At 39.8% G+C, this 21,573-nt stretch overlaps 1 protein-coding gene across 15 annotated transcripts in view; it reads left to right on the forward strand.

The window, feature by feature from the left end:
- The first annotated feature begins 4,073 nt into the window (after window positions 1–4,073).
- Window positions 4,074–21,573, forward strand: part of LCOR (ligand dependent nuclear receptor corepressor) — a 142,723-nt gene continuing 125,223 nt past the window's right edge. For 2 of the 15 annotated variants that reach the window (XM_046027067.1, XM_046027068.1), the window contains exons 1-2: window positions 4,163–4,293; window positions 5,316–5,389. Coding sequence is in view for 8 of the 15 variants with exons in the window: in XM_046027066.1 (XP_045883022.1) it covers window positions 4,932–5,017; window positions 5,316–5,389 (160 nt within the window). In the remaining 7 variants the exon portion in view is untranslated. Of the gene's footprint in view, window positions 4,294–4,675; window positions 5,018–5,315; window positions 5,390–5,699; window positions 5,765–21,573 lie in introns of those variants that run through there. The other 13 variants (XM_046027070.1, XM_046027069.1, XM_046027061.1 and 10 more) reach the window with 12 other exon arrangements.

A 21,573-nucleotide genomic window follows, 5' to 3' on the forward strand; every position in this document is an offset into this window, starting at 1 on the left:
TATTCATATGATATAATGTCATTGGGCAACAAAAAGGAAGTGTTGATCCATACTAACGTAGATGAACCTTGCAAACAGTATGCTCAGTGAAAGCAACCAGTCGCAAAAGACCACTAGTTGTATGATTCCATTTACCTGAAATGTCCAGAAGAAGAAGATTCAAAGAGACAGAAAGTAGATTCGTTATTGCCAGGGTTTGAGGAGAGGTGGGGAATGGGCAGTAACTGCTAATACACATAGGGTTTCTTTGGGGCTGATGAGAATGTTCTAATAGTGATCGTGGTGCTGACTGCACAACTCTGTAAATATACTAAAAACCACTGACAGGTAAATTTTATAGTATGTGAAAAATATCTCAATACAACTTTAAAAGAAAAAAATGTCACTTACACACATAAAGTAAAGTCATAAAGTTTTCTGGCTACACAGGCAGACTGAAAAGAGAGGAACTTGGAAAGTCTTACTAAAGCATGAAGAGCCCCTACAAAAGCAGTTCTGCCAAGTGTCCCAGTTTCCCTTCTGTCTGCTGGGTCCTGTCTCTCACTCTAGGTCCCTGCAGCACAGGAAGCAAAATAATGCAAAGATTAAAGAGCCGGCTCTGCAGCCAGACTGCCTGGATATTTTTTTTTTTAAGATTTTATTTATGTATTTGAGAGAGAGAGAGACCAAGAGCGAGCGAGGGAGGGAGCATGAGCAGGGGGAGGGGCAGAGGGCGAAGCAGACTCCCTGCTAAGCAGGGAGCCAGACTTGGGGCTCCATTCCAGGACCCTGGAATCATGACCCGAGCTGAAGGCAGACGCTTAACTGACTGAGCCACCCAGATTGCCTGGGTGTGAAGCCAAATCATAGTTAGGCATAACCTATAGTTAGGCAAATTAGCCGCTCATGCTCGGTTATCAAATCAGGATGCTTGCCTGGGTTGTTGTAAGGAATGGAAGACATAATCCATGAAAAGTGGTTTTAAAAGTGTCACTTATTGGAATTCATGAGAAGTTGACCATGTTTTTTTAACAGGTCTCTCAACAGGAGACTTCTTTCTTGAAAAGGCTCCAATCCATTTCATCTTCTCATTTCTCTGATGTCCTTTCCCATATTATATGCCATCTCCAACTAATCAGATGCAAGCATGATATAATCCTGACCAACCAGTCCTATGGTTCACAGAAGCTACCCCCACTCTCTGATTGTCATTTTCTGTGCTCCATGTTTCCCTGTCATCTGCCCATTGCAAGAACTATAGAACATGACTCAGAGAATGTTGTTTTTCAAAGGCCAAGGTCATCGCTGTTATTTCTTCACGCTGTTACATATTCATCCCAAACTGTACAAGCATCATGGTTTCCTGTCACCCTGCAGTCAGGACAAGCAGATAGGAGCCTCATCATGAAAACTGATGGTCATTTCATGCTAACAATGTGACAGCCACTGTCCATGATTGTTTCATTTCATCTTCGCACAATCTACATCTTATAGACTCTTATCTTCTTTGTTGCATGAGGAAACTGATGACCAGGAAAGTTAATTTGTCAAGGCCACACAGGTTCTAAGGGATGGAATGAAGATTCTAATCAATCTTTCTGTGTCTTCAGATTCTACTCTCTTAGCCACTGTGTTGTAATGCTCAACCCTCCCCAGAATGTTAAAGAACTTCCAGCTAAGATCCTATCCCAGGGCAGCCAAAAGAGTTAGAGGTCAGAAATTATGTCTTAGATATCTATGTGTCCTAGGTGCCTAGGACTGCCTGACATATGACAGGAGGTCAACATTTTTGTCAAACTGCTCAACTGTGCAATGGAACATAACCTCTCACATGGAATTAAATGAATCCTCTGCGTGTGGTGTCCTGCTTCTACTTGTAGGACAATTAGAGGGTTTTGGAGTCAGAGAGATCTTAGAATTCTGATTTTGCCATTTGGTAACTTTGTGGCTTTGGACAAAGACACTTAACACCTCTGAGTCTTGAATCTCCAATCCGGAAAATATAAAAAGTAGGTAAAAATCATACCTGCTTTTTGGCATTGTTATTCAGATGGAATGAAATAAAATTGCCATGTTAGACAAATAGTAAATACTTAATAAATGATAATTATGTCTGTTGTTTCCTCACCCTTTCTTACAAATAAGCCTTTGTGAGAGGTCAACTGTATGTTGGTTCCCAACTTAAAATAAGTAAAGCAATAATTGCAATTCAAAGTGGAGTAATGGAAATAACAATGAATTGGGAACTGGGAAATCTGGCTGCTGGCTTTTATTGTCCTTTCTACTGAGCAGCTATGCAACTTTGGTCAAGTCACTTGTCTGGGTTTGTAATTCCATACTTCAAATTAGAGTCAATCTCTGAAGTCTCTAGGATCCTTTTAATCTACATCTCTGAGACTTTAAGAGATTATGTTGAGGAAGTATTACCTTTAGCTTGATCATTTCAAGAAGATTATATGGGTAATTGGAAAGCATATTCATTAACTCATTTTCAAGTTACATGTCGTTCATTTGTTTGAAACTTTATGAAGCATAGTTCCTGCAAAAACCATAGAAAATTGGTAAAAAGCTGCAAGACTCAAACCTACCACCTAGCGGCAAAGAAAAGAAGATTCAGCTTGAAGATAGAAAATGTCCTGACATTACATGTGGCAGGGTGGGTGTCCTCAGCGATCCTTCATTTCATGTTTGTCCTTTCCCCTCACTACTCAGAATAATTTTGTGTACACAGAAATTCAGTACTTTCTGACTTAATAGTTTCTTCATTTGGCAGTTCTCTTTAGCAGGTGAAATATGGTGGACTTCTGAGAATTGTGGAATAATCATTGGTGTTAGATTTGGGGAGCAGACCTGCCTTCCTACTTGTACATTTCAAACCAGTTCTACCCAAGAGGGTAGTCCATCTCTGGATGGACTAGTCCATATCTATCTCTGGATAGAGAGGGCATTCCACAAGTGCCTGGTTGAGAGACCAGGGCCTCTACATTGAAAAGACAGAAATTAATACACCAATGGAATTCTTGCCTGGCAAGTATTTAGTGACTTTGTTTTACCTACTACAGTAATTTTGTCTTCACATTTAAGTTTAAATATCTAAAAGCAGGAATGCACCGTCCTTAAACTTAAACCCCAAATGTGAGGTAGAGGCCAGAACCCCAGGGTACTAGAGAGGGATCTATTTTCCATTTATTCTTCATCCCCCCCCCCTTTCTCTTTTCGTTCCATTTTCTTTTTTCTTTCCCTCCCAAATAGCAGCCAGGCAATTAAGCTCAGAATAATGTTTAAACGGGAACAGGTAGTGCCCTACGTACGCAGGGTGATTTAATTACCCAGGTTTTCACCTGAAAATCTACTTCGTCATTGAAAATATTTCTCCAGTCTTTCCTGAAATACGGAATTACGCCATTTTCCAACACTCTAAGTATTGTTAACCTAGCCTTCTTTTGAAATACCATTCTCACTTTAGCACAATTTTCTTAAACCTCTTACTACACAAACAGGAGGGGTAACGAATGTGCTACCTTGAGAATTTCGCCTATGATCAGCCTTGTTAGTAGAAACCTCGTAGTTTTCATTTAAAACGCTTGATTCAATTTTTACCGGGTTTACGGACGTTGACCAAGTCTTCCCATTACTTAATAAACTACAGCCTACCCAGTTTTTAAAACCTTGCGGCTTAGTGCCTCCACGGGCATCCGGATATTGAACTCTGCTTCTTAAAGTCTCCCGAAAGCAGCAGGTTCGGCTGAGTTCAGAGAAGCTGTTACCACGGAACTCGCAACAGTTGGTGGTGGGCGATACGCAGGATAGAAGTGATAAATGGGGTTAGTTTAAGACACAAGAAGTCCCGGGAAGGGAGAGGAAGGGGCAGCGGTGGCCTTGGGGCACAGTGCGAAGGCGGCGCAGGATCGGGGGTCCAGGCGAGCTCCTGCCCTGCGAAGGCGCCTTCCCGGGCGGCCAGAGCTGGCGGCGGCCGCGGACGAGAAACCCGGAGACCGTAGACCACCGGCCTTTACGCGCCGAGCGCTGGGCCGGCGCACGCCCAAGCAGCCCCCGGGACCACGCCGGGGCCACCGGGAGGTGAGGCCGGCCCTGCCCCCGCGCCGCCCCCGGCGGGAGGCGCGACGCCCAGGCCGCGGGTGCGTGCGCGGCCCCGGGCGACGCGGCTGGGCGTGCGCGGGGCCGCGGAGGAGGCAGGGCCGGGCGGGCGGCAGAAGATGGCGAGGGTGTGTAGGCGGCAGCAATGCTCAGTTGAGAGACGCGGCTTTCGGCAAGAACTGGACTCGTGGCGCCACAAGCTCATTCACTGTGTAGGTGAGACCCTCCCCCGGCCGCTTCCGGCCTTCGGGCCGCCCCGCCACCGCCTGCCCGGGACAAGGGAGGGAGTCGGGGCAGAGGCAATTGCTGCTCCGGCCCGCCCGCCCTCTTTGGCTCGGGCGTCCCCCTCCCCCACCCCCCGGAGTGCGGGCGCGCGCAACCTCCCGGCGGGCTCTCCCCGGCTCAGGCCTGAGCACGCGCGTCGGCCCCTCCCCTCCGCGCGCCTTCCCCGGGGCGGGCTCTCGGGCGGGAGCGCGTGCCCCTTCCTTTCCCCGCTCCCCCCCCCCCTCCCCCGCACAGCCCGGCGGCCCGGCGTCGCCGCCGGCTTATTGTGGAGACTCGCCCCGCGGTGCTGCCACTTGACCGAGGGCGCCGCCTCCGGTTCCGGGGAGCTGGGGGCGGGAGTGGGGGACCTGCTCAGCCCCTTCCTCTGCTCTGCCCGGAGCCTCCCCGTCCCGCGCCTCCCCTCCCCCACGCGCGGCGACGCGCGCCCCAATCCCCGCGTGCACGCGCGGCGGCGGGCGGGCGGACGCCCGGCGCTCGGGCGTGTGCGAGGCGTGAGGTGGAGATGGGGGCGGAGGGAGCCGGAGCTGTCACAGGCCCCGGGTCCGCCTGACCGAGCCAAGTAGGGTGTCATGGCCGCGGGGGGCAGCGGCTGCACTTCCTCTGCTGGCGGCGGCGGCAGCGGCGGCCGGGGAGTTAATCCTCGACGCTCGGGTCGGTGTGTGCGTATTTGTGTTCGGTGTGTGCGCGGCGGGGAGGATGGGGGGGGTGGAACTGGGTCCGACCGTGAAGCCGGAGCGGGGGGTCCCTCTTGTCCCCCTCTCGGGGGATTTGTCGGAGCCGCCGCCTCGCCGAGAGCCTCGACCCCCCCGCCCCCAATCCTCCCAGCCTACCGGGCCTCGGGTGGCTTTTTCCCCACGGGCAGGAGGGAGTGTGGCCGGGGGCGCCCCGGGAGGGGCCGGGCGGCCGAGCTGCGCCTCTCACACTGTGTGTTTTGTCTGTTTTTCTCTCCCAAGGTCCCGTTTCCCTCTGTGCGGCGGCCGGCGGGACCATAAGGGCTTAACTCATATATTTAACCCCCCTCCAAAAAGTAAGTGGCCCGTGTGGTGTCTCCGCTCCGCCCGCCGCCCCCTAGCCCCAGTCCATCCTTGTGTCTGACTCTCCTGTCCTCCAGCATTGTTATTTCCCCATCTTTGCTTCGGTGCTGCTGCTCTGTGGGGAAATGCTTTCTCCTGCTCCTCCGTCCCCCAGGCCCAGTCTTCGGGGAGGCGCAGAATTCCAGCCCCTTTCCCCCTTCTCTCCCCGCCATGGGGAATATTCTTGGGAACCAGGTCTTCCCCAGCAGAATCTAGGAGATTGTATCCGTACGCTTGGGCCCCTCATCCCCTCCTTCCCGACAGGGTTTCGTTGGAAGGAATTATGCAAATCCTGCTTTCTGGTGTCCATTCAGCGGCAATTTCATGCGGTGAGAAGTTCTCTTTGTTGTGCGAGGGGGAGAACAGACACTGATTTAATAGACATATCTGTTGGGGGGAAGGGTGGAGGGGGTGTGGAGAGGCTCAGTTTGGAAGAATTACAGCACTTGGTTAGCTCTGTGTCTTTGTGTTTGAGCTTTCTGGCTTGACAGGAGGGTATGCCCTTTACAATGTCCCACAAGAGATGTCTTCTGTAATACATTAAAAAGCAAAACTGAAACTTTAAGTAAGTGAAACATAAGGTAACCTTTACCTAGAGAATATAAGCCTTTCCATTTTTGCAGTATTTCATTTTGAAAATGTATGTGAATTTTTGTTAAGGATTAAGACTGTAACATCAAAATTAACATAGATAACAATGCTTTAAGGTATCTGGTTATCATTTGGTTGTCCACAGGTTAAAAGTACATTTTTTAAAACATGCTTGTGTAAGTAATAAAGGCACGAAACAATTTTTGGTGTAAGTTGACTTGTGGATAAATTTTAAAATTTCCCTCCTGCCAATCCAAGCTCAGCTCTGCCTTCCAGAAAGCCTTTTGGCTATCAGTTATCATTTACTCTGTCTCTGCTTGTATTTTTTTCAAATCTACCCTACATTTGCTAAAATGTTACATCAGATTAAGCTCTTTTTGAATTATTAGTTGTAACCATCATATGAAAGAGTTTATGAAGGCGTGCAGGTTTTGCACAGTGTGAAATTAATGAGTTTTCAGAATTAAGACTATAAAATCCTGAAATTTGAAGAATTTTTAGTTCTTGTATTTGGTTCACTTTTTTTTTTGAGATTGGTTTTTTTGGTAGGGCTTTCTAGTTTTTAAAAGATTTTGAAATTGACTGTAATCCTGTAGGTTACGTAAGTTGCTGTTACTTTAGTTTAGATGGTTTTAATGAGTTGTTTATCTTATTCTAATTCTGTTTGCTTTGAATCCTTGCCTTCTGCCTCAGGCCCCCTTTTTAATCAGTCATTGCTAGTGTTAGTAGTAACTTACTGGGGCTTGACAAGGTGGTGGTTTTTTTTTCCCCTTTCCCTTGATGACTAATAAAATTCTGTAAATAACTGAATTGAATATCAAATTTTGATTCGTTTTGTGAAGGGGGATTTTAATCTGGTTATCAGTTTCTTTAGCATACTTTTAACTCCAAATTTCCACTTTGAAAGTAGGAAATCCAGAGTGCAGAGCAGTAATACATAGTTGATAGTCTTGCAGCTAAAATCAATTGGGTTTCCTATTTTCTCTTTTGTTACATGTAATTTCTTTAAGAGGAAAGTTCTAAATAAATCAGTAGTAATGTTAACTATCTATACTTAAAAAGGCTAGTAGTGATTCTGACAAAATGCAAAAGGCAACTATGTTGTTTGTCACTAGCCAAACGTAATAATTCCTCATTTATTTTAATGAGATTCGTTCTGAACAGTTAACCTATTTGATTCTGTTGACGGATTATCTTAGTACTTTAGGGTCATTTGGTTTCTAAATGATATTTAATTTATAGCAGTCTTTGGGTTAAAAATGAATTCTCATTTATTTCCAAAATCGAATTCTATTTTGGGGGACTGTGTGGTGGGGTGCATCAGGATTGTGGAGGTGTTTGTGTTTCCATTATTATATTTTAGTTGAATTGGAGTCAGTAGCAGTTTCAGACAGTGATTGTGATCAGGATGGGTGTTTGGTACCCCGGTGATTATTGAGGTGTCCTCTGGGACTATGGCGGTCCATATTCCAGGAAGATCGAGGTTCTTGATCTTGGTGTGATGTGACCTATTGCTTGGCTGCTCCTCATCCTTGCCGTATTCTCAAAAAGCTCTTCCCAATGTAAGGAAAGTTGTGTTGATTTCAGCTTACTCAACTTGGCTGAAAAAGGAGAGCACAGAAAGTCTTTTTGACTTAACACAGAGTTATTTCAAATTGCCCTGATTCCCTCAAATGTGCTTGTAGCCAGAACACTTCTAGGAAGCCTCTGAATAATGCCTTTTTCCCCCCTGCCTTATGGCTATACTGGATGGCCTGTAATTTCTTTCAGTGAGGATTAGGTGTTCAGTGTCTGTGGAGACTTGCCACTAAACATCCATCTAATTATTTAGCTACTTGTCTTAGTGTTGTTTTTAGAAAAGAAAGGCAGTTAGGTAAGTACTTCATTTAAATTTGTACCTGGCACTGTGGGCAGACAAAAGCTATGCTAACCTTCAAGAACTTTTAGTAGGTAGAGAAGATACAGTGTATTCATTTATAGTACAAGGCAAAGTGTGCCATACTGTGGTGCAAGCAAATGCTAGGCACGTTTAGAAGTGAAAGAAATCCCTTGAAATGATGTAGGAAGGCTTCATGAACAAGGAGGCAGATTTTTGCTTCATTTTGATGAATACGTAAGAGGCATTCCTGTCATGAGAAACAAATAAGCAAAAGTGGCAAAGGACAAGAATGAGTTGAAACTGTTTAAACTGCAGATCATGATTCTTTTTTTTTTTTCCAGTCCATGATTCTTTTAGGAGATGGATAGATGATAGGTTTGCAAAGATAGGCTGTAGGATTCTTTCTTTCTTTCTTTCTTTCTTTCTTTCTTTAGATTCTATTTATTTATTTATTTGGCAGGCAGAGATCACAAGTAGGCAGAGGCGGGGGTGGGGGTGGGGGGGGTAAGCAGGCTCCCCACCAAGCAGAGAGCCTGATGCAGGGCTCCATCCCAGGACCCTGACCTGAGCCGAGGGCAGAGGCTTAACCTCCTGAGCTACCCAGGTGCCCCAGGCTGTAGGATTTTCTAACGCAGGTTAAAAAGTGGGGTCTCTTTGTTAGCCACCTTGGGGTTTCCAGTGCATTTCTCTACTTAGGAGAGGAATGTTTCCTTTTATATGATGATTTCATTGTGGAACTCAACAATGACACATACTGTTTTTCACATAGTCTTGACAGGAATGATGTTGTTATCTAAAAACAGTATCTCTTTTTGGTAAACTCACTGGAGGCTATACTATATTCCATTGCACAGAATGTATTTTTGGAATTGCCTAAAATCAGTGGCATATGTACTCTTTGAACATCCTTAATATTGACAAATTTTCATCCTTAGAGGTTGCGTTTGGTATTTGGAAACAGCCGGAAAGTATCTTTCGTGGCAAATAAAAGTATATGTTAAATAATGAGATTTTTTTTTTTTCCCTGGTTTGCAAACTGGCTAAGAAGCTCAGCAAAGGGGTTTGATTTGTTTTGATATGCCTCAGAATCTCTTCTTTCTTTCTGTCTACCCATCTGCTGTATGGAATCTGGATATTGGGTAGATGTGAATAAACAAAGCTGTTGTTTTTGTAGTTTCAGGTTAAAAACTTACCACCGTCACTACCCTCTAAATTACTCTGCGAACATTTAAAAAATTCTTTTACTGCTCCTTACAGTTGCGCATTGTTTTGGGGATAATTCCAGTGTGAACTTTTAGTTCATTTTATTGTCTCTTGCATGCAGGAAGTATCCCAAGTACAGTGATCCATACCCTGAAGTTTTTCTTTTCTCAATTGAAATACAGTTTACATGTCATAAAATTCACCCTTTTAAAATATATAATTCAGTAATTTTAGTTTATTCGCTACATTGTTCAAACATCACTATATAATTCCAGAACACTTTCATTGCAGGAAAAAGAAACCCCAAACCAGTTGGCAGTCATTTCCCATTCCGTCTGCAACCCAGCCATTGGCATCCCCAGTCTGCTTTCTGTTTCTGTGGATTTGTCAACCTTCAGTATTTCATATAGATGTAATCATACAATACATCATCTTTTGTGTCTGCCTTCTTAGCATGTTTTCAAGATTCATCCATGTTGTAGCATTTACCAGCACTTAGTGTTTTCATGGCTAAATAATACTGCATTGTATAGACCAACTGTGTTTTGTTTATCCATTAGTTGATGGGCATTTGTATTGTTTCCCTTTTTGCCTATTGGGATTACGTTGCTATGAACATTTGTTTCACTTTTCTTGGGTATATATATATATATATATCTATCTAAGAAATTGCTGGGTCACATGGTAACTTTTAACTTTTTGAGGAAATGCCAAACTGTTTTCCAAAGCAGCTGCAGTATTTTATATTCTATTTTCTCTACCCCCTTGCCAACTCTTGTTATTGTCGGCATCTTTTTGATGGTAGCTGTTTTACTGGGTCGGTCTGAAGTGGTATCTCATTGTGGTTTTTATTTTCATTTCCCTAATGACTAGTGATGTTGAGTACTTTTTCACATGCTTTTTGGCTATTTGTGTATCTTCTTTGGAGAAATGTGTATTCAGATCCCTAACTAATTTTAAAGTTGAGTTTTTTTTTAAAAAAAGGTTATTTATTTATTTATTTAATAGCGATTACAAGTAGGCAGAGAGGCAGACAGAGAGAGGAGGAAGCAGGTTCCCTGCTGAGCAGAGAGCCTGATGCGGGGCTGGATCCCAGGACCCTGAGACCATGACCTGAGCCAAAGGCAGAGTAGTCTCTTAAAGTATTCTCTTAAAGTAGTCTCTCCACCCATCATAGGGCTTGAACTCACAACCCCAAGATCTAGAGTTGCATACTCTACTGACTGAGCCAGCCAGGGACCCCAAATGATAGAGTTGTGTGTCACAGCACAGACAGACTTTGCTATCCAGATCTTTGAAATTCTGCCTTTCTATAGTGAGGGTTCATATATCAAATTCAGATAATGTGGCAAACCACATTATTTAAATCTGTTCTGTGCTTGAGTTTTGAATAGTAAATAACAAAAGTTTGAGTACAGAGGGATACCTTTATGTAGACATTTTGTCTGACTCATCCAGATTTGAGTAGTGAGAGTAATTTATGTAATAGTATTTTTGAAATTTAAGAGTATATTTTTTTGGTTGCATTTCATGAAACTCAGATATTTGATAGTTTTTATTTACTTATTACAAGTTACTGTATGATTTTATTTTCTGGTGCTAAACTATACTGTTTTAAAAGACTTGATTCTTGTGAGTTTCTCAGATTTTTGAATTAGATTTGGTGTTACATATCTAGGTGTAATGATGTCTTAAGGATGAAATTGAGACTCTTAGGAGGTAGGTGGGAGAATTAGTCTGAGAATCCTTAATGGATTATGAGGCGTATGTTAGGAAGGCTGTATGGTTGACACCATATAATGATCTTTTTGTACTTTTTTTTCCTTTTGTTCCACATTTCTTCGTTAGAGAAAAATATGGATTCTTTTAATTTATCACATAATCATTTTTCTGAATGTTATGTGGTCCAAGGAAGTTACATGTGTAAAACCAGTTTTTGTTGAGTAACTGAATGATAATGAAGTTCTTATAATCCAGTTTTGGGTAATTTTTTTTTGTGTGTGTGTATTTTTGAATTGTAAGAGCAGGATAAGTCATAGGAAATGGCTACAAGAAAAAAGTATGTAACAGTAATTTATGGACTTCTATTTGAAGTATTGGTATTTGGAAACAATATGTTTGAGATGTTTTATACTAAAGAGGAAAAAAGTACTCAATTGTATCTTTCAGTTGTATTCAAAAACTTGTAATTGTACTTTACCATTTGAAATAAGGGAGTATTATCACTTCTAAACCATTAGAAGTTAGGGAGTTAGTCCATCACAGGTTTTGTTTGTGTGTTTTTTTTTTTTGTTTGTTTTTTTACAAAGTTTGAACTGGATCCTGTAGAAACAAAGTTGTCTCATAAGATTTTTGGTGAGTGTAGTAAGGTAGGGGGGTAAACAAATTGTCCAAAACTTGACATATAGTAAGCTTTGGGAAAATCTAAATTACTAGTGTTACCATCTTATATCTCCATAGAACATTTTATACTTAAAAAAAAAAAAAAAACCTTTCACATGCACTGTTTTATTGCCTTTATTTAGGAATGTAGGAAGATAAGATGATTATTAAAAAAAAAAATTGGTCAGTTGGGAAACATTGAGTAATAACTCTTATTGAAGCAATCAGGGGATTTCCCTTACCATAAATGCTTCCTCTTATCCACAGAAATAATTGTGTGATTTTTTTTTTTTTTTAAGATTTTATTTATTTATTTGACAGAGAGAGAGATCACAAGTAGGCAGAGAGGCAGGCAGAGAGAGAGGAGGAAGCAGGCTCCCTGCGGAGCAGAGAGCCCCATGCGGGGCTTGATCCCAGGACCCTGAGATCATGACCTGAGCCGAAGGTAGCGGCTTAATCCACTGAGCCACCCAGGCGCCCCAATTGTGTGATATTTTTAATGTTTGAAATATTTACCTAACTTATCAGGTAAAAGTAAAACTCAGAATTGAACTCTTCCAGAGTAAACTTTTTATTTAACTTCCTGCAATTGCTGTATGAAGTTACTTAGTAGTTTTCCACCACTGTTAAATACGTTAACACATCAGGACTTATGTTTAGGTTAGAAGATGTGAACACCAGGATTAATCCATGAGAACTGCTGTTATTGGAAAACTGTTGTGTGATGAGCATTTTCATTCTCATTAGTAATACTAGATAGTCTGTGACTGTTATTTGATTTTACTGTTAGGTTACTTTTCATAATATCAATCATTTTATCATCATTAATAAATGATTATTGTGTATGTTTCTCTTACTAGCTAGTTGGCTTTTTAGAGGTTTCCAGAAGGTAAAGGCCTGTTCTCCCTCTTCTAAAGTCATATCGTGAACAGGAAGAAAAACTAATTTTAAAAGGACCTATAAGGTATATTTTGCTTGGTGAAAGAAAATCCCACTTGTGAAAATGTGAAATATATGTATTTTTTATAACCAAAGTCACATGTAATTTATTTATTTATTTTTAGAAAATATTTTATTTATTTATTTGCCAGAGAGAGCACAAGTAGGTAGAACAGTGGGCAGAGAGGTAAAGGGAGAAGCAGGCGCCCCACTGAACAGAGAGCTAGGTGTGGGACCAGATCCCAGGAGCCTGGGATCATGACCTCAGCCCAAGGCAGACGCTTAACCGACTGAGCCACTCAGGTACCTCCATGTCTAATTTAATATAAGAAGCATGTTCTGCTCATATGTTTAGAATTAATGGTTTAGGGGTATCTGGCTGGCTGAGTCAGAGGAGCATGCGATTCTTGATCTTGAGCTCTTAAGTTTGAGCCCCATATTGGGTCCAGAGATTACATACATACATACATAAATAAATATTGGTTTATATGAATATCAAAAACAAGTGTACAATGTATGTAGAAGAATTGTTGACTTTGTTAAACTGAGACATGTTTATGGGCACTTTGATGCACGCTGGTTTTTTATGTTTTTGTTTTTTTTTTTTTGGTTTTTATTGTCTCTGTTGTATGGGAATTTGTAGGCTCCTGCCTAGATACTTTCTTTCCTCACAATCAGTGTAGGCATATTTTTCTAGGTCATTTGTATGCGTTTGTCTCTATACCTCTATTGTCCTCTCTTTTTAGATTCATGATTTCTCAGAGGTATAAAGGATGCTAGGACTTGTTTACTTTTTCAACCATATTAATTAAAGAGAAAGGAATTTTTAAAAAAAACCTTTCATTTTGGAAAATTTCAAACATACACTAAAATAGAAAGAATGAGAACTAATGGCCAGTATTTTATTCCCACTGGATTATTTTGATAAAAATCCCAGGCATCATATTTACTATTGAATCTCTCTTGGCAGACTTTCGTATAGTATGGTCTCCTCCTTGCCACCACCTATTCCCATTGTAAATTTAAAGAAATAAATTCTCTATGGAGAAGACAAGTTTTTGTTGTTTTACTAATTCTTTAAAAAGCTAACAGATACTGAGCTTTTCCGGTGTGCCAAACAAGATCCCTTTGATGTTACTCTGTGTTATACAGGTGGAGAAACAGATTTGGGAAGATTAAAGATTTCATTCATGATCACTGAGCTAAAGAGTGGTAGACCCAGGAGTGGAATTCAAAAGCCTGTGCTCCTTAATCTTAAACATTCAAGCATATGCCCTCCTTTTAGACTTTTCTATTTGGTTCTATCACATTGCTCCTTTTTTCTTTGTTTATAACTTCTAATTGCTTATTTGATTTATATTAAAGAATTTTCTTGCTTTCTTTCCCTATAATCTTACCATAAATTGTAAGTAACATAATTACTCTTTCAGTTCTCTATCCTGGAATGCCTTGCGCCTTTCTCTTTAGCATTATCATCCTGTTTGGCTTTCTTCATTCTTCTTGGTTTTTTAGTTTTGTGGGTGGTATTCAGAACTAAGTAGGTTTCTGAGCTGAATGTTTCCACTGGCTTAGTTTTTCTTCGTATGTTGCTAGACTGGCCTTTCTTCTAATCATTGGCTGAGAATTGAGCATAGGCTGACAGAGGAAAGGCTAAGTGATACTCATTCTGGGCCTTAAGCTTGATGAGCCTTCCATGTGGACTAGCCTAGTCCAAGGCACTTTGAAGTTTGTAACAAAAGCCTTTTAATAACAGTGTGTAGGTGCCTGGCCTTTTCTTCTATTCATATCCTTCTCAGAGAGCTCAGAGGTTGGGGGTGAGGGTGGAGGGGCAAGTAGAGTAAAGCAGACTATGGGTCAGGATTTAGGATTCCTGGACTTTAGCCAAATGCCTTCTCAGTTTTAACATTCTGTGACTTAGATTTGGTGACATTGGCAATAAATATTTTAAAATGTGTGTTAAAAAGGGAAGTTGAGTTGTGTGTGACTACTGAGAAAGGGAAGGAGCGATTTGGCAAATTTTAAAAATAATACACAGTTTTGGGGGCACCTGGTTGGCTCCTTTGGGAGTGCATGCGACTATTGATCGTGGGGTTGTAAGTTCGAGCCCCACGTTGGGTGTAGAGATTACTTAAAAGGAATCTTTAAGGAAAATATGCTGTTTGGTAATTCAGACATCACTGATCTTGATAAAATGCTTCAGTAATAGATATAGGAAGATTGTGACTAAAGTAATGGGGAGAAATTCCCATCAAAATAAAATGTGACGGGTCGCCTAGGTGGCTCAGTGGGTTAAAGCCTCTGCCTTCAATTCAGGTCATGATCTCAGGGTCCTGGATCGAGCCCCACATCTGGCTCTCTGCTCAGCAGGGAGCCTGCCTTCCCCCTCTCTCTGCCTGCCTCTCTGCCTACTTGTGATTTCTGTCTGTCAAATAAATAAAATCTTAAAAAAATAATAAAATGTGAAGTTCCTTGCCTTTACTAAGAATAAAAAAATGAGAGGAACATATATGTTTGTCTATGTGCTGTGTTGAAATGTGGCTTTTTTAGTGAATGATTAATGATATAAATAATTTCATCACAAGTGTTATGTGAATTTTCATTCAGCTAGTAAGGAAGTGGAGAAAGTTCAGTTTGTATAAATGAGTATTGATTAGCTTATCCTGATCACAGTACAGTGATACTTTAATGATGGGCAGACATTCAGCAGTCCATAAATCTTTGGGAATTGTTTAAAAAACCCTTTAAGCTGATTATTTTTCTGTGAGTGTTTAATACAACTGACACATCTTCTAAAATGATTTGCTTAACATATCGCCTATGTTCAATGGCCAGTGTACTAAGATTTTACTTATTTACCTATTGGTAAATTGCCTATGACAATAATATTTTTATGATACTGTGTTAGCTGCTTTATCTAGATTGGTTTCTATTCTAGAAAGAGAATATGTCAAGATAAAAATAAATAATGTAAGTTAATTTCCAACAGTTTTTTAGGAGGTACTAGAATTTTTGCTTTATTGACTTTTTTAAAAGAAGAAGTATAGTTGAAGTGATAAAGTTATTTTCCATGTGAGACTTGTACAACTAATTTTCTTGCATATATTACTATATATAACTGCTTGGGTTTATTAAAAGATTTTGGCATGTTAAGATAGACATGCAGAGAGTCAGAAATCCACATGTATATCTGCTGAAAACCGTTTCAAGACCCATTGCTATGACTACCAACACATAATCTTATCTAAATGATGCTCCTTTTGATTCCTTTCTCCTTAGGCAAAGAACTTCTGTTTAATCTTAACATATCCTTACATCAAAGATTAGTACATTTTATTGGTGCAAGGCAAGAATACATTCATAAAGGGACAAAAGACAGAGAAGAGAAATTAGAATTTTCCGTATTAGGTGAGAAAACTAGTTAGGAGTTGTCAGGAGCTGTAAAACGGTGGGACTTAATTTTTCTATTAAGACAGTAGGCCACATAGTTTACAGCCTAACCTTGAGTGAGTTGTGTTGATCAAGACTGTTAAACTACTAAGAAGATTAAATGCTCTACAGATTTCTATCTTTTAAAAGCAAGGAAATGGGACGCATGGGTGGCTCAGTTAGTTAAGCATCTGCCTTCAGCTCAGGTCATAATCCCAGGATCCTGGGATCCAGTCCCACATCTGGCTCCCTGCTCAGCAGGGAGTCTGCTTTTCCGTCTGCCCCACTGCCCCGCTTGCGCTTTCTCTCAAATAAATCTTTTTTTAAAGGCAAGAAAATGTGTATTAATGCAGAAGAGTTACTCTAACGTAGCTACATTGGTTAAAAAAAAAAAACAAAAAACTGAAATTGTGGCAAAGACGGGATGAGAGGTGTTGATGACCCAGACATTTTTTACCTTTCTTTTCTCTCCTTTTTTAAGGATTTAAGCTTTACTTTGGAAAAAAATGGAAAGTTTGCTCTTGTTAAATGGTTAATGTTTATTACCTCTCAGACATTGAATAATTATTTTTAAAACTGTATAAAGATGTTTAGGTAAAAATACCTAATCTATATTTTGTCAGATACTGTTTAACAAGTAATCCAGATGAAATCCGCTGTTTTGAGGAATATGAATATCCACTTGCAGGTAAAGAATAAGTGCTGTATTAAGAAAAAAAATGAGGGGCACCTGAGTGGCTCAGTCCGTTAAGCGTCTGCTTTCAGCTCAGATCATGATCCCAGATCATGAGTCCTGGGGTCGAGCCCTGCTTCAGACTCTCGACTCAGAGGGTATCCTGCCCCCCACCCCCACCCCGCCTACCTCTCTGCTACTTGTGATATCTCTCTCTGTCAAATAAATAAATAAAATCTTAAAAAAAAAAAAAAGGAAAACAGAAAGGAAGGATCTGTTGTCAAATTGTCTTGCTATCAGTGTCTGATTTTTGTGACTCAAGAACAGAAGTATAAGCAATAATAGTAATGGTACTGTTGCTATTATGTTTGACTGGAGTATGAAATAAGTAGTACACTTTAAAACTTGATGCTTAAAGGATACTTGTTCTCAGATGGCAGAATATGCAGAATCTTCAGATGTTTGGTCCAGTAATGCAGCCTAGGATTCTGCCAAGAATGTTCTCTTAGGAATGAGTAAATTGTTTTTTCGTGATACAGTTTTCACTTCTTTTTCTTCTCAGCTCTATACAGCTCCATCTCTTCTGTTTCTTTTTTTTTCTTTTTGTGTGTGTAAAAATGATATATGTTTGGAAATGCATCAAATTAAGAAGGAAACTGAATTAACTTTTAAAATGAACGTATACATATGCTGGTTTCCCTCTCTTACCTAAAAGTAGAGCATTACTATGAAACCTTCAGTAAGCTGAAATGGTGTAGAGCAAAGAAGCAGTTACCTATTATTTATATGGAGAATATTCTGCTTATTCCGAGACCCAAGAAATAAGCTGTCCTAGGTTTTTCTGATACCCTGGGACTCATCTTGTTAATGGATGCAAGAAATAAGTTGAGATAAAGTACAGCTGCTCACAGACACAAGTTCAAAGTTAGGGTGGCTTGATGCTGAGTGTAGTTCAAGGGAAGGAGCTTCGTGGTGCCACTCTAGCTGCTCAGGGTGCACACTCCCTCTGTACCAGCTTGCTGTGAAACAGATGCTGACCACTGTTTCACTTTTTGCCATTTTTCATAAAAGCAAGACGGTGTAATGCAAACTTCTGAAAGGTGGGAGATACCTGTATTTTAGTCCAGGGGAAAACAGATACCTTCAGAAGCCTTTGGAGATAAGAATGACTTCAGAAGTTGAAATAATCATGGTCATAGTTAAAAGATTGGTATTAACTAGACAGTTCAGTAGTGAAGCATACATGTTCAATGAAGTCTTTTTCCTTTCTAGTGAATGTTTTTTTGCTCTGTTTGCATCATTGTTTATATTAAATCTAGAAAACAATTTTATTTTGATATAATGCAAATAGTTTTGTCTCTCCTGGCTTTTGTCCATTTATGAATTTTAAAAAAGTTAAAAGTTGCAGCCTTTCTTGAAGTTAACCATTGAGTCTTCCTTTTCTTTTTAAAACACCAGGTTATATGAGGAACATTTGAACTTCCAGAGAAATGCATAATGTACAAAAATAATTTTAGACATGAATTTGCATGACTTTTCAGATATTAAAGAGTAGCTAACCCTTTAAAGATTGTATCTTGATAGGATGAAAGAGGTTATTAAATATATTTTGAATTCACAAGTTTAATTCCTCTCTTCATTTCTCCAATTGTTCATCACATTTTAAGGCCCATTCTGGAAGCACTTGAATATAACAACAAAAATGTGACTTTGGATCAGGCAGACCTGGGTACAAATTTTATCTTCACACTTTACCAGCTGTGGGATATAGAGAGAACTAATTTTAGTTCATTGTTATATGAAATAATAGTAAATACTGTTTAGGAGCATTGTGAGAAATGACTAAGAAGCAAAGACCTTCATCTTTGCTTAATAAATAATAGATCCCTTAAAAAAAACTTGAAGCTGAGTCACAGAATTTGTTTTTTAGATATAATCTTAAAATTATAACATAGTTTCTTTTAAATATTTTTGTAATAAAGAATGATGATTCTACACTCTGGAATTTAAATTGCATTGCATTTGGTCTGTTCAAAACTTTTATATATTTACAGCTTCTTTGTGTAATGGTGTGGGTGATGGCAATTTACACATTACCACATTTATTGCTACATTCTGTAGGATAGAGTGGCAAAAATACTCGTTTTGTATGCCTTTTGCCAACAGCACTACCAAATACTTTGTCTTAGAAAAAATAGACTGATCTTAGGCAGTGTGTGTAGTAGAAAAACCCTGGGGGAGGAGCACTGGTTCTAGTACTAGGTTCTAGTACAGGTATGACTCTATCTCTGTGGTTTGAGTAAACATACTTAATCGCTGCATCTCAGGTTCCATATCTGTAAAATGAGAAGGTTTTGGAGAGCCTTCTAATTATGATATTTTGAGAAAAACTGTTGTGTTGATTTTCATTGTTGAATATACCCATGCATTTCAGGACAGAAAAGGTGACATGATACTAGGAAGTTTTGTATATATTGGGGTATGAGAACTAAAATAATGTATTCAAAGATGGTTTCCTTATAAAATGGTCATGAGAATAAGGGCCACTTATTTATCTTTAGGACAAAGCAGGATATGTAAAGAATACACAGTAGCTCCCTAAACTCGTGTAAAAATACGCAACTCATTTTTCTCATGAAGAAGATGTAGCTGTATACTCAAAAGGTGGGAGAAAGTTTGCCTCATTCAGCTAATGATAATTGTATCTGTATGTTTCATATAATGTAAATGTGGTTTCTCCCCCCACCCCATACTGTTTCCATGGTGGCTGCACCAGTTTACATTTCCACCAACAATGCACAGGAGTTTCCTTTTCTCCCCATCCTTGCCAATACTTTCTACATTTCTAGTTGGTAATAGCTATTCTAATGGGTATGAAGTGATAGCTGATTGTGGTTTTGATTTGCATTTACCTGATGATTAATGATGTAGAACATTTTTTCATATAACCGTTAGCCATCTATGTATCTTCTTTGGAAGAATGTTTCTCCAGATTTTCTGCCCATTTTTTAATTGGATTATTTGGGGGGATTTTTTGCTTTTGTGAGTTCTTTATATATTTTGGATATTAGCCCATTTTCAGACACATCATTTGCAAATATTTTCTCCCATTTGGTAAGTTGTCTTTTCACTTTGTTGATGGTATCCTTTGCTGTGCAGAGGCTTTTTAGTTTGATGTAGTCCAGCTTGTTTATTTTTGCTTTTGTTGTTTTGCTCTTGGTGTCAGGTTAAAAAAAAAATCACCAACTCTGATGTCAAGGAGCTTATTGCCTTTGTTTACTTCTAGGAGTTTTGTGGTTCAGATCTTATATTCAGATCTTTAATCCATTTTGAGTTAATTTTTGTGTATGGTGTAGGATGGTGTCAAGTTTGATTTTTTGCATGAGGCCGTCCAGTTTTTCTAATAATACTTACTGATGAGACTGTCCTCTCCCTGTTGTATATTCTTGGCTCCTTGTCACAAATTAACTGATCATATAGGTATAGGTTTATTTCTGGGCTCTCCTGTTCCTCTGATCTGTGTGTCTGTTTTTATGCCAATACAGTACTGCCTTAATCACTAATAGCTTTGTAGTATAGTTTGAAATCAAGGAGCATAATGTCTCCAGCTGTATTATTCTCAGGATTGCTTTGGCTCTTAAGGGTTTTTTATAGTTCCATACACATTTAAGGATTATTCTGTTGCTGTGAAAAATGCTATTGGAATTTTGGTAAGGATTGCATTGGATCTATATATTGACTTGGGTATTGTGGACATTTTAACAATAGGAATTTTTCCAGTTAGGAGCATGGACTATCTTTCTGTTTATTTGTGTCTTGCTTCAGTTTCCTTCATTAATGTTTTGTTTTCAGGGTACAGGTATTTCATCCTCTTGGTTAAATTTATTCCTAAGTATTTTATTCTTTTTGGTACAGTTGGAAATGGGATTGTTTTCATTTCTTTTTGGTAGTTCATTTTTTTATATTCAAATGCAACAGATTTTTTGTGTATTCGTATCCTGCAACCTTACCAAATTCATTTATTCAAATATTTTTTTGATGGAATATTCAGGATTCTGTCTGTATAACATCATGTCATCTGCAAATAGTGATCGTTGTATTTTTTCCTTTCCAATTGACCCTTTCTTTTTCTTGCTTAACTGTTCTAACTAGGATTTCTAATACTGTTGTTGAATAAAAGTGGTAACAGTGGCTGGACATCTTTGTCTTGTTCCTGGTCTTAGAAGAAAAAGCTTTCAGCTTTTCACCATTGAGTATGAAATTAGGTGGCTTGTCATATATAGCTTCTATTATGGTGAGGCACGTTCCCTCTAAGCCTGCTTTGTTGAGAGTTTTTAATCATAAATGGATGTTGAGGGCGCCTGGGTGGCTCAGTGGGTTAAGCCTCTGCCTTCAGCTCAGGTCATGATCTCAGGGTCCTGGGATCGAGTCCCACATCTGGCTCTCTGCTCAGCAGGGAGCCTGCTTCCTCCTCTCTCTGTCTCTGCCTGCCTCTCTGGCTACTCATGATCTCTCTCTGTCAAATTAAAAAAAAAAAAAAAAGGATGTTGAATTTTGTCAAATGTTTTCCCTGCATCTGTAGAGATGATCATATGGTTTTTATCCTTCATTTTGTTAACTGTAGTATGTCACATTGACTGATTTTATAGATGTTAAGCTGTCCTTGCAAAACTGAAGTAAGTCACGTTTGATCATGGTGAATGATTCAGTGTATTATTGGATTGGGTTTGCTATTATTATTATTTTTTTTCTTTTTTGAGGATTTTTGCATCTAGGTGCGTCAGGGAGATTAGCTTGTAGTTTTCTTTCCTTGTGGATCCTTGCTTGGCTTTGGTTATTAGGGTAGTGCTGGTGTCCTAAAATGAGTTTAGAAGAGTTCCCTCCTTTCCTATCTTTTGGAGGAGATTGAGAAATATTGGTAGTAATTGTTTTTTGCATGTTTGGTAGAATTCACCAGTGAAACTCTGTAGTCTTGGACTTTGTTCATTGGGAGACTATTGATTACTCATTAGGTTTCCCTACTAGTAATCAGTCTGTTCATATTT

This window comes from Meles meles, chromosome 13 (assembly GCF_922984935.1).
Source record: "Meles meles chromosome 13, mMelMel3.1 paternal haplotype, whole genome shotgun sequence".
In the NCBI taxonomy this organism is placed as follows: Eukaryota; Metazoa; Chordata; class Mammalia; order Carnivora; family Mustelidae; genus Meles; species Meles meles.